The sequence below is a fragment of the Ranitomeya imitator genome, chromosome 4 (assembly GCF_032444005.1).
Source record: "Ranitomeya imitator isolate aRanImi1 chromosome 4, aRanImi1.pri, whole genome shotgun sequence".
Lineage (NCBI taxonomy): Eukaryota > Metazoa > Chordata > Amphibia > Anura > Dendrobatidae > Ranitomeya > Ranitomeya imitator.
In genome coordinates, this window is record NC_091285.1 from 300393434 (window position 1) to 300407546 (window position 14113).

The window sequence follows — 14113 nt, forward strand, 5'->3', positions numbered from 1 at the left end:
TCCTTTAATTCTCTAAATGCTTTCTTTTTGTCACTTATTGCGCCCCTTACAGCTCTATTTAGCCATATTGGTTTCCTCCTATTTCTAGTATGCTTATTCCCATACGGTATATACTGTGCACATCCAGGATGCTAATAAATGTCTCCCATTTTCTTTGTGTATTTTTGTGTCTCAGGATATCGTCCCAGTTAATTGCACCAAGATCCTCTCTCATCCGTTGGAAATTTGCCCTCCTGAAGTTTAGTGTCCTTGTAACCCCTCTATTACACATCTTTTTAAAGGATACATGAAAACTTATTATTTTCTGATCGCTATTACCCAAGTGACCCCCAACCCTTATATTTGATATGCGGTCTGGCCTGTTGGTTAATATTAGGTCTAGCAGTGCCCCCCTTCTTGTTGGGTCCTGAACCAGTTGTGAAAGGTAATTGTCTCTCATAGTTGTTAAAAACCGATTACCTTTGCTGGAACTGCAGGTTTCTGTTCCCCAATCTATTTCAGGGTAGTTGAAGTCCCCCACAATAATGACTTCTCCTTGAGTCGCAGCTTCATCTATTTGCTTTACGAGGATATTCTCCATTGCTTCCATTATTTTTGGAGATTTATAACAAACCCCTATCAGTAATTTATTATTTTTTCCCCCTCCCCTTATCTCCACCCACAGGGATTCTAAATTTTCATTAAATTCACCTATATTATCACGCAGGATGGGTTTTAAGGATGATTTTACATCCCTTCAATCAGTTCTATTTATCCTCTGGGTAATTTGGTAGTAGGAAATTTCATCCCAAAAGGGGTGTGTACATCCATAAGTTTATTTGCACACTAAGCGAGAGCGGAAGGTCACGTGACCACAAGTATGTGAATTTGCATACTTCTGACTCCATTCAAACTAGAAATGCGTGGCCTTGTCATTACAAGTAAATTAAGCGAGGTCAAGAAGGCAAACGCAAGTATGCAATTGTAGCGTCTGCGTCTCTGCGCAATTCCCATCCTCCTCTTAGCCTGCATTTCCTCTTGCTGCAGCGTTCTGCTGGTGTCTGCACATATCTGGTAGATCCCTGGGCACTTAGACAGTGCGCATCATCCTAAAGTGTCCCCAGGCAATGGCTGAGAGACACTTATTATTTAAAGCACCACCACCTGTTGTAAGGTGTCTGAGCAACGTGTTCTGTCAATTTGACTGCACGTTCGCTAGTTGTCAGGTCCCCAGTTCTTGTATACCTGCCTGTACCAGCCTACCAGTACACCAATCGTGCCTTCTTGTATACTAGCCATGCCTGCCAGCACCTGCCGTGCTTTCCTGTCAGCCGTGCCTGCATGCATCTGCCATGCCTGTCTGCACCTGCGGTGCCTACTTGTATACCAGCAGTGCCTTCCTGTATACCAGCAGTGCCTGCCAGCATCTTCCATGCTTTCCTGTATCCCAGCCGTGCCTGACTACATCTGCCGTGCCTACCTGTATTCCAGCTGTGCCTAACAGCATCTTCGTGGTCTTCCTGTACACGTGCCGTGCCTTCCTGTATATCAGACGAGCCTGCCTGTACATGCCGTGCCAGTCATTCCTGGCCGTTCGGGCTTCCTACCTCTTTGGGGGTCTGCTGCAGTGTGTCCGAGGTGTGTCCTGGAGTAGCACCTGCAGGCAAAGCCAAGTCTAACCACCCTTTCAGGGGCTCTAGCGAAGAATCAGATGTATGCCTAGTCATGGCCCTCCAGGCTTTTCTCGTCCACAGCACGTACATTACAGTAATTCTCTGCCAACATTGGAGAATCCTTACAGCTTGCTGTGACCAGACTATGAGGATTCAAAAGTGTGAGTGACTGCAGACTTTCATCCCAAAACTGGACACACCCTTTAAAGAAAGCTTGCTGCCTTTGGTAATTTTTTTCCTCCTGGTCATTTACAGAATGTCAAAGTAACAAATTCAGTAACACCATATTCAAATAGCTTTAGTAACGACAATACAAATTAAACAAATCCCTTTTTTTCCACACAAGACATAATCTGAGTAAAAGTAAAAGGGAACACGCCATCAGCATATTCATATTCAGGATATCTCACAGATCTGACAGTAAACAAAGATCACAAGCAAACGGAAGATGTCCACTTACGCTAGAGAGACAATGTCCCCTCGCTGAACTTCGTAACGCCGCATGCTCCATCGGTTTAAGAGCACAACATCTGATTCATATCTCCCACCTGGATTCAAAGAAGGCTAAAAATGAAAGAAGACAGCTTTATGTAAAAAATATTTCCCTCATGTCTTTTCCTCCTCTTCCAATCTATTGTAAGCATAAAAGATGGAAGAACAAGTATATGTTGTTGAGAAGAAGCATCACTAAGCGTCAAAGTGAAAGAAGTACATTGGTTTCTGTACAAAGTATGCGGCAGGGACTATAAAACTTGAGAAGATAAATGCAGTCATTTGACTCAAACTAACTCAAAGCAAAGGGGAAAGGGTGAACTCTTGGATACATATTTTATCTAAGGTACAAGACTATAAAAAATATGATAAATATTTGGCAACATTGTTTCTTCCAGGGAAAATAAATTAAACATAAATTATGCTGTTTTAACTGATCAATTTCTCCGCTATAAATCATATACAATACTATGATATATGTTTTTAGACAATATTGAAAATAAAAGTTGGACCTGATGATCTGTTCTATATAACCTGAGATTTATTTCTACTCAATGTGTTATATAAGAACCAGATTGTGGATCTAAAACAGTTGAATAACCTTCATGCCCTAACATGTTGATCCAGAGGAAGGCAAAAAAAAAAACATCTTGCAAACAGTAAGCTCCACACTGGGGAAAAAATTCCTTCCCGACTCCACATACGGCAATCAGACTAGTTCAATGTAAATCAATGGCAAAAAAAAAATGCTGTGCTGGTGGTGTGGAAAAATCTGCACCAAAAACGCAGCAGATTAAAAAAAGGACCATGTCACTTCTTTTGTGCAGATCTGCTGCGTTTCTCCACCCATTCCATTATAGAAATCTGCAGGGATAAAAAAGGAAGAAATCTGCACAAAAATCTGCAACGTGTGCACATACCAAAAAAAGGCGCAGATTCTGACCTGCATTTTCTGCCAAGAAATACAGCATCTGCACAGAAAATTCCACAGTCAAATCTGCAACGTGTGCACATAGCCTTAGGCTAGAGCCACACTACCGTATAACACAGTCGAGAGCTATGCTATAAAACATTGCATAACACTTGGCAAAGGGTTATACTATGGGGTAGCTCAGATCTGTGATTATTTTCTCATGCTGATTCGGCATGAGAGAACAATTGCAGCATGCGGAGATTGGCATCGAGACTCAGCTCACTCGCACCCATATTGACAGTGTGAATCCTGCCAATGCCGGCAGCAGGAGATGGAGAAATTGCTTTCTCCGTCTCCTCCACAAGTGTGCTCCAATCCTGCCATGCGAGATGATCGGGGCACAGAGCACTGACACTCGCAGCAGAGCAGGAGCCGAGGGTCACTAGCACATTGCATCCGATGCTCTTGCATTGAATGCTACACGCTAGTGTGACTCCGGCCTTAGGATAAAAGCCAAATCAGAATCTCAATTTGCAGACTGTGTTTTGGGGTATTGCAGAGGATTGACTCCAGGACTAAAGCCTCAAAATGTTTCCATTGCTGCGGGTTAGGACATGCTCATACTTGGGTTTTTTTTTAGGGATTGTTGGAGCAGAAATTCTACAAATCTTCCTCAAAAAAATCAAACTCCTCAAACACTTGGACTTTCTACTCAGTTTTTGCCGCAAAAACACTCAGTATCTACTTTTTGTTCTTGAAGGGTCTTTCATGTCACTTTTCTTATTTTTTTAAGCATTTTCAGATGGTTTTGGCTGCTGGCAATTTTTTTATTTTTAAGTATTACAATAGTTTTTGTAACATCTTTTTTCTATTGTTTTATTCTTGTTGTTTTTTTTTTCCTTCTATTGAGTTACAAAGAAACTGCATGTTTTAAAACAGTGTTTCCGAACCTCCAGTCCTCAGGGCCCTCAACAGATCAGGTTTTCAGGATTTCCTGAGTAATGCACAGGTGGTGGAAGAATTAACAAAGCAGCAGGAATTCTCTCACCTGTGCAATACTATGAAAATCGTAAAAGCATGATCTGTGGGGGGCCGTGTTAAAGCAAAAACAATGGAAAACACTCCAAAAGAAGCAACAGCATCTTTTGAGCTTTCCCATTGATTTGCATTGTAAAGTACAGAGCATCATCTAAGCCAGTGTTCCCCAAGTCCGGTCCTCAAGAGCCACCAACAGGTCATGTTTTCAGGATTTCCTGAGTATTGCACAGGTGATGGAATTATTGCCTGTGCAGGTGATGCAATTATCACCTGTGCAATACTAAGGAAATCCTGAAAACATGACCTGTTGGTGGCTCTTGAGGACCGGACTTGGGGAACACTGATCTAAGCGGAAAACACTAGAAGAATGGTCATGTCACTTCCTTTAACCACTTGGCAGTTTTAGAAGCTGGAAATGATTAAAAGACATTCAAAAGCCAGAACATATGCAACGCAAGCCGTTGTTACTGAGAAATGCATATGTTCATTTTTTTCAGCATTTTTCATGTGGTTTAAAAGAAATGTGCACATAGTCTTTGTGGGGAAAATTGTGTGTGATTTAGCCTACCCATTGTGGGACCAAGGTTACCACGTAACTTCTACGTGAGCGTCACAGCTCTTTAATGGATTATGTACAGTTCTGGGCCATTTCTTGCTTATATGTATAAATTGTTGCTAAAATATCGTTGTTTGTTTTACGATTTCATCAAAGAGTCACCATTTTTTCTTCTATTTTAATGCTGGAAAGGGGAATCTGTAGGCAGTTTTTGCTGCCTAATCTGAAAACATCACTATCACTAGGGGCGGAGACGCCTGTTTCCTGTGGTATCGCTTACTGAGATGCTTAGTGAAGTTTTGATTAAATCATTATTTTCTCACCATCAGCTGGATATAGGATCATAGAGAAGCCACTGTCAGAAGGATGGAGAGTGTGGGTCAGGACTCTCCTCATGAATACACCAGTCTAATAAGTATTAGCCTGCAATTACCAATACTTTAAAGGGGTTGTCCACTACTTGGACAACCCCTTCTTGATCTAAATGTTTGGCACTGATAAAATAAAAAAATAAAAAACTATGCTCACCTCCCGTGCTGGAATCGTTCCAGCGGTGTTGGCACTCATTCTCCTCGGGTTCTCGAGCGGTTGTTGTGATCTGTGACCCTGAAGCACAGGGCTGGCGTCACTGTCACCACCTTCTGACAAATCGAACATGAAGCAGATGTCCAGCCTGCAGCTGCTCTCTCACTTCCTCTTCATGTCCAATTTGACAGGAGGCGGGGACAGTGATGCCAGCGCTAATTGGGTGTCGGGGTCACATGTCACAACAACAGCACGGGAGCCCCAGGGAGAGCGAGTGCAAACACCGCGGGAAAGGCGGCAGCACGGGAGGAGAGTATAAGCTTTTTTTTTATTTATCAGGGCCAAGCATGTGGTATGAAAAGAAGTTGTCCAAGTAGTGAGCTGTGAAACTTCTGCACTGTAAGATTTACCATTTATACTTCCCAGATCATAATAGTTAAATAGCTTCAACCAAATCAAGAAACATTGATGTATTTACCATATAAATAACACTTCAGTGTAACAGTTGATGCCATTTTGCTTATTATGAGTAAAAAAAAAAAAAGAACGATTGGTGCCTTGTGAATAACATCTTGTTAGCTGACATCTCAAGGGATAGCATGCACATTGAGACAGAGAATAAAAAGTGACATTTGGAAAATCAGGTTCCTTCTATTGCAGCATAAAAGTAAATACAGTTATACTGTTCCTCTGCTTCCTGCTGATTTGCGAATGACACAGACTTGCAATGAAACATACACTCAAAAAGATTCTTCATAGAAGTGCCAAAACAATCAAGTCAGCACAAGCCTTAAGAGGCAACATGTTTTCTTTGCATATGCCATGTTTTAAGATCTTCTGCAAAATCATTAATGGACACTAATAAAATGAGTGTCTTCCAGGACTACAGAAGTCCTGGAACAAGATGTAGCTGCATACTTAAAAACGTCCTGTTCTTTATGACAGAACTTTTAATTTCAAACACAGCAAGAAGCTGGGTAATGAGAGCACAACACTGCTGGCAGTCTAAGAGGTTTATTAGAAATCAAACTTTCTGGGATCACACAGAGCGAGCTTGAAGTTAAGACAGTGCCCCATGGTCGTACACTGCATATCAATAAAAGGCAACATGCTGGGTGTACTCCTCTCTCACCCTCCCAACCACCATCTTTCAAGTGCTCCACATAAATCACTCCAATATACAAGAGAGCGTGTTTGGAATAGTCTGCTGGGTCTGCTTTTTCTAGCTAGCATAAAATTAATCGGTTTCACATGTAAGGACTCTCAGATCTCTACCAATTAACCTTTTTTAATTCTTTCTCCTAGTTTTGCTGATATTAAGAAAATCTCCAGAAATACATGAATTTCTACAAACCAGTAAAACTAGCTGAAAGTTAGAAGCAGAGAGGTGCTATTGGCAAAATATGTGTCATCGCATTAACAAAAAACAATTGTAAAGGCAAAAGAAACCTCTAAAAGTGGAATTCTCTACTGTCCCAGTTGTTTACACCATTATGCACCAGTACAACAGTTATATATGTATTGTATGGAAGCAGAAACTAAAATCTTAGATGGCAGGTTTGTGTTACTGGGATGGTTTTATTTTTACTTAATTTTGGTTCCAGGATTTAAAAAGAGCCTGGGTGGGAAAGGTCGCTCTCATACTCCAGTCCAGTCCTATTGGCGTCATAAAATGCACCTGGTCTAGCTCAGTTAGTAGTAGTGTAAGGCTATGTGCACACGTTGCGGATTAGGCTTAGGAATTTCTGGTGCGGATTCTGCCTCTCCTGGCAGAAAACGCAGCTGTGGATTTGTTGCGTTTTTTGCGCGTTTTTGCTGCGGTTTTCTTGCGGATTTGCTGCGTTTTTTACCCCTGCGGTTTTCTCTAATGGAATGGGTACAAAAACGCTGCAGATTCACAAAAAAAGAAGCGACATGCTACTTCTTTTAAACCGCAGCGTTTCCGCAGCGGATTTTCCGCAAAGTGTGCACAGCATTTTTTTTTCTCATTGATTTACATTGTACTGTAATCACATAAATTATACAACCTATGTGATTCTAATCACCAACACCCAAGGGACGTATAATGCTAACAATGCAAATAATGCACCCAACTAATGACGTGATCAACAGGGTGGGAATATAAGGGTGCTGTCATGTCTCCTGAAAAAAACACATTACCAGGTATGTAATACCCGTGTTTTTCCATCATACATGACGGCACCACGAGAGAGGTACAGATATTTGTATTCTCTTTAGGGAGGGATCACTGCTTGTAACACTCTTCTCCCAAATGTGAGATCAGAGGTAGCAGATAGGTCTAACCTATAATATTTAAAAAATGTAGAAGGAGAGGACCAAGTGGCCGCCTTACAGATTTGGTCGATGGTAGCATCTGCTCTCTCTGGCCCCCGACGTCGCCATGGCCCTCGTGGAGTGGGCTTTTAGACCCTGCGGAACAGACCTGCCTGCACTGCTATAATAATGGCCTCTTACCCATCTAGCGATAGTTTATTTTGAGGCTTTAAGACCCTTTCTTGACCCCTGGAATGAAACAAATAAAGCCCTCTGTCTCCTCCAGGAATTTGTCACTTCTAAATAGTGCAAGATACATCTCCTGACATCTAGGCAATGTAACTTCTCCTCTTTTTTGTTGCTAGGGTTAGGACAAAAATGTAGTGTAGGGTTATATCCTAAGCCCTATGGAATCTTGACACCACCTTGGGGAGATACAGTTATATGAAAAAGTTCAGTCACCCCTATTAATCTTAAGCTTAATGTTTTATAAAAAATAGTTTTTTTGCAACAGCTATTTCAGTTTCATATATCTAATAACTGTTGGACACAGTAATGTTTCTGCCTTGAAATGAGGTTTATTTTACTAACAGAAAATGTGCAATCTGCATTCAAACAAAATTTGACAGGTGCATAAGTATGTGCACCCTTATCATTTTCTTGTTTTAAATACTCCTACCTACTTTTTACTGACTTACTAAAGCACTTTTTTTGGTTTTCTAACCTCATTGAGCTTTGAAGTTCATAGCCAAGTATATGCAATCATGAGAAAAGCTACTTAACCCTCCGTCACATACAACTGATCTGACAGGCGCTTCTCTTTTACTTTCATTTCTCCTTCCTCACCAGATTGTGAGGAAACCCCCTCCCTCCAGGTAGTCTCCTGTCTCTTGAAGGTCTGTGAAACCTGATATCACAGTTGGATTTCAGAGCTTCAGGGGAGAGGATATAGCTGCACAGATCTCTCAGGCTCATTGTATGTGAATACGTCACATTCAGTAAGGTTGGTATTTTATGTTTTTATTCATCACAATAGTTTATTTAGCTTGTTTTATGAATGTATAGCACAAAATGTGAGGATATTTCATAGAAATAAGGGAGATTTTATAAAAGAAAGTGTGCTGCTCAGGCATATACAGTAGTTCCCTAACATATTCCTTCTCTTGCTTCAGATTATCTTCTGAAATGGAGAGGAAAATGTACAATTTATCCAAACAACTTGATGTTGAGGAAGTAACAAACATGCTGTTAGATGATAGAGACCTCACACTGAATGAGGATTTAGGAGAGGAAAGTGAGATTGATTCTCATGATGAGGTGGAAGAATGTGTCCTGGATTCTGAAACAGAGCAAGATGGTGACAGTGGTGAGGATGAAGAAGTTGGATCATATTATATTGGAAAAGATAAAAATACTAAATGGAACAAGAAGCCATTCCAGAAAAAACGTAGGGAACCTTTAAACATTATTACTCACCTTCCTGCAGTAATAGGAACTGCACGTAATGCAAAAACTGCAGTTGAATGCTGGAACAGTATATTTACAGATGACATTCTGGACTCTATTGTCACATATACCAACCAATATATAGACATTATAAAGGACAAGTACATCTGCAACAGAACCATCAAGCCCACAGATGAAATAGAACTGCGTGCTTTTTTTGGATTACTGTACCTTGCAGGAGCTTATAGGGCAAATAGACAAAGTTTCGAGGAACTTTGGGGTAAAGATGGGGATGGAGTTGAAAAATTTAGCCTTGTTATGTCCATAAACAGATTCAAGATTCTAATTCGTTGCCTTCGGTTTGACGACAGAACTACCCGAACCGAACGCAAAACACATGACCGACTTGCTCCAATTCGTGATATATTTCAAAGATTTGTTGTAAACTGTAAACAAAGTTATTACCCTGGAGAGAATCTCACTATTGACGAAATGCTCCCTGGTTTTCGTGGTAGATGTGCCTTTCATCAATATATTCCATCAAAGCCAAACAAATATGTATTAAAAATGTATGCCCTTGTTGATGCCAGTAAGACCTACACTTACAACCTGGAAGTTTATGCAGGAAAACAACCAGAAGGTCCTTACTGTGTGAGCAACAAACCCATTGATGTTGTAAAAAGACTGGCTGAACCCTTATTTGGATCGGGTCGCAATATTACAGCTGACAATTGGTTTACAAGTTGTGATCTGATTGATTATCTGAAAATTCAGAAGCTGTCATATGTGGGAACTGTAAGAAAAAACAAAAGGGAATTGCCGCCACAGTTTGTAAGTGTGAAAGAGAGACAACAGTACAGCAGTATGTTTGCATTCCATAATGGAAAGGCTTTAGTTTCCTATGTACCACATGCCAAAAAAATCGTACTTCTTCTATCAACACTTCATGATGATGCTGCCATCGATCCTGGGACTGGGGCAGAAAAAAACCCGGAGATAATTACATTTTACAATGCCACCAAAGGGGGTGTGGATACAGCAGATCAGATGTGCTCCACTTTCAACGTCAGCAGAAACATCAAACACTGGCCAATGGTCATATTTTTTGCTATGTTGAATTTGGGTGGTATAAATTCACAAGTAATTTATCTTGAAAACAAGCTTGAACCACTCCGTAGACGATTGTATCTGAAAAAATTGGCCCATGAACTAGTACTTGGAGAGCTACGCAGGAGAAGCGTGAAAACAATCGGTATCCCCTCTCGCCTTCAAGTTCAGCTCAAAAGGTTCCGCCCAGAAGATGATGGTGAAAAGTCACCATCTGCACCACCTCACAAAAGAAGGAGATGCACCACCTGCCAAACGGAAAGTGGAACCAGAAGGCTTTCAAATTATGAATGTCTCAAATGTCATAAAGCAGATGCCTGACACATGCAAAAATGGTGTGCAATTCTTGCTATTTGCTCTGCAAGTGTGACTTTTCTGGGGAAACCTCAGCATCTACTTCTGATTGAATATGTTTTTAATAGTACTTAACCCCTTCCCGACCTTTGACGCATACGCTGCGTCATGAAAGTCGGTGCCATTCCGACCCATGACGCAGCATATGCGTCATGGAAAGATCGCGTCCCTGCAGGCCGGGTGAAAGGGTTAACTCCCATTTCACCCGATCTGCAGGGACAGGGGGAGTGGTAGTTTAGCCCAGGGGGGGTGGCTTCACCCCCTCGTGGCTACGATCGCTCTGATTGGCTGTTGAAAGTGAAACTGCCAATCAGAGCGATTTGTAATATTTCACCTAAAAAACTGGTGAAATATTACAATCCAGCCATGGCCGATGCTGCAATATCATCGGCCATGGCTGGAAACACTTATGTGCACCCACCCCACCCCTCCGATCGCCCCCCCAGCCCCCCGATCTGTGGTCCGCTCCCCTCCGTCCTGTGCTCCGCTCCCCCGTCCTCCTGTCCGCTTCCCCGTGCACCAATCACACCCCCTGTGCTGCAATCAAACCCCCCCGCACTCCGATCCCCCCCCCCGCACACAGCGACCCCCCCGTGCTCCGATCCACCCCCCCCACACAGCGATCCCTCACCCCGTGCTCCAATCCTTCCCCGTGCTCCAATCCTCCCTCCCGTGTTCCGATCCACCCCCCCCATGATCCGATCCACCCCCCCGTGCTCCGACGCCCCCCCCGTGCCCTGATCTCCCCCCCCTTATACTTACCTGGCCGCCCGAGGTCCGTCCGTCTTCTTTCCTGGGCGCCGCCATCTTCCAAAATGGCGGGCGCATGTGCAGTGCGCCCGCCGAATCTGCCGGCCGGCAGATTCGTTCCAGAGTGAATTTTGATCACTGAGATATATCCTATCTCAGTGATCAAAATAAAAAAAATAGTAAATGACCCCCCCCCCTTTGTCACCCCCATAGATAGGGACAATAAAAAAAATAAAGAATTTTTTTTTTTTTCACTAAGGTTGGGGTAAGAACTAGGGTTAGTATTAGGGGTAGGGTTAGGGGTAGGGTTAGGGTTAGGGGTAGGGTTAGGGTTAGGGGTAGGGTTAGGGGTAGGGGTAGGGTTAGGGCTAGGGTTAGGGGTAGGGGTAGGGTTAGGGGTAGGGTTAGGGCTAGGGTTAGGGTTTCGGTATGTGCACACGTATTCTGGTCCTATGCGGATTTTTCCGCAGTGGATTTGAAAAATCCACAGTGCTAAACCGCTGCCGATTTATCGTGGATTTACCGCGGTTTTTCTGCGCATTTCACTGCGGTTTTACAACTGCGATTTTCTATTGGAGCAGTTCTAAAACCGCTGCGGAATCCGCAGAAAGAAGTGACATGCTGCGGAATGTAAACCGCTGCGTTTCCGTGCAGTTTTTCCGCAGCATGTGTACAGCGATTTTTGGTTCCCATAGGTTCACATTGAACTGTAAACTCATGGGAAACTGCTGCGGATCCGCAGCGTTTTCCGCAGCGTGTGCACATACCTTTAGAATTAGGCTATGTGCACACGGTGCGGATTGGCCGCTGCGGATCCGCAGCAGTGTTCCATCGGGTTTACAGTACCATGTAAACATATGGAAAACCAAATCCGCTGTGCCCATGGTGCAGAAAATACCGCGCGGGAACGCTGCGTTGTATTTTCCGCAGCATGCCAATTCTTTGTGCGGATTCCGCAGCGTTTTACACCTGTTCCTCAATAGGAATCCACAGGTGAAATCCGCACAAAAAACACTGGAAATCCACGGTAAATCCACAGGTAAAACGCAGTGCCTTTTACCCGCGGATTTTTCAAAAATGATGCTGAAAAATCTCATACGAATCCGCAACGTTGGCACATAGCCTTAGAGTTGGGTTGGAATTAGGGTTGTGGTTAGGGTTAGGGGTGTGTTGGGGTTAGGGTTGTGGTTAGGGGTGTGTTGGGGTTAGGGTTGTGATTAGGGTTACGGCTACAGTTGGGATAAGGGTTAGGGGTGTGTTGGAGGTAGAATTGAGGGGTTTCCACTGTTTAGGCACTTCAGGGGGTCTCCAAACGCAACATGGCGCCACCATTGATTCCAGCCAATCTTGTATTCAAAAATTCAAATGGTGCTCCCTCACTTCCGAACCCCGACGTGTGCCCAAACAGTGGTTTACCCCCACATATGGGGTACCAGCATACTCAGGACAAACTGCGCAACAATTACTGGGGTCCAATTTCTCCTGTTACCCTTGAGAAAATAAAAAATTGCTTGCTAAAACATCATTTTTGAGGAAAGAAAAATGATTTTTTATTTTCACGGCTCTGCGTTGTAAACGTCTGTGAAGCACTTGGGGGTTCAAAGTGCTCACCACATATCTAGATAAGTTCCTTGGGGGGTCTAGTTTCCAAAATGGGGTCACTTGTGGGGGGTTTCTACTGTTTAGGCACACCAGGGGCTCTGCAAACGCAACGTGACGCCCGCAGACCATTCCATCAAAGTCTGCATTTCAAAAGTCACTACTTCCCTTCTGAGCCCCCACGTGTGCCCAAACAGTGGTTTACCCCCACACATGGGGCATCAGCGTACTCAGGAGAAACTGGACAACAACTTTTGTGGTCCAATTTCTCCTGTAACCCTTGGGAAAATAAAAAATTCTGGGCTAAAAAATTATTTTTGAGGAAAGAAAACGTATTTATTATTTTCACGGCTCTGCGTTATAAACTTCTGTAAAGCACTTGGGGGTTGAAAGTGCTCACCACACATCTAGATAAGTTCGTTTGGGGGTCTAGTTTCCAAAATGGGGTCACTTGTGGGGGGTTTCTACTGTTTAGGCACACCAGGGGCTCTGCAAACGCAATGTGACGCCCGCAGACCATTCCATCAAAGTCTGCATTTCAAAAGTCACTACTTCCCTTCTGAGCCCCCACGTGTGCCCAAACAGTGGTTTACCCCCACACATGGGGCATCAGCGTACTCAGGAGAAACTGGACAACAACTTTTGTGGTCCAATTTCTCCTGTAACCCTTGGGAAAATAAAAAATTCTGGGCTAAAAAATTATTTTTGAGGAAAGAAAACGTATTTATTATTTTCACGGCTCTGTGTTATAAACTTCTGTAAAGCACTTGGGGGTTGAAAGTGCTCACCACACATCTAGATAAGTTCCTTTGGGGGTCTAGTTTCCAAAATGGGGTCACTTGTGGGGGGTTTCTACTGTTTAGGCACACCAGGGGCTCTGCAAACGCAATGTGACGCCCGCAGACCATTCCATCAAAGTCTGCATTTCAAAAGTCACTACTTCCCTTCTGAGCCCCCACGTGTGCCCAAACAGTGGTTTACCCCCACACATGGGGTATCAGCGTACTCAGGAGAAACTGGACAACAACTTTTGTGGTCCAATTTCTCCTGTAACCCTTGGGAAAATAAAAAATTCTGGGCTAAAAAATTATTTTTGAGGAAAGAAAACGTATTTATTATTTTCACTGCTCTGTGTTATGAACTTCTGTGAAGCACTTGGGGGTTCAAAGTGCTCACCTCACATCTAGATAAGTTCCTTTCGGGGTCTAGTTTCCAAAATGGGGTCACTTGTGGGGGGTTTCTACTGTTTAGCCACATCAGGGGCTCTGCAAACGCAACGTGACGCCCGCAGAGCATTCCATCAAAGTCTGCATTTCAAAACGTCACTACTTCACTTCCGAGCCCCAGCATGTGCCTAAACAGTGGTTTACCCCCACATATGGGGTATCAGCGTACTCAGGAGAAACT

The 14113-nt window shown here is 43.2% G+C and overlaps 1 protein-coding gene across 1 annotated transcript in view; it reads right to left on the minus strand.

The window, feature by feature from the left end:
- Positions 1–14113, minus strand: part of IMMP2L (inner mitochondrial membrane peptidase subunit 2) — a 1988725-nt gene that overhangs the window by 1952311 nt on the left and 22301 nt on the right. The window contains exon 3 of the mRNA XM_069764790.1: positions 2113–2216. Within this exon, the coding sequence (XP_069620891.1) occupies positions 2113–2216 (104 nt within the window). The remainder of the gene's footprint in view (positions 1–2112; positions 2217–14113) is intronic.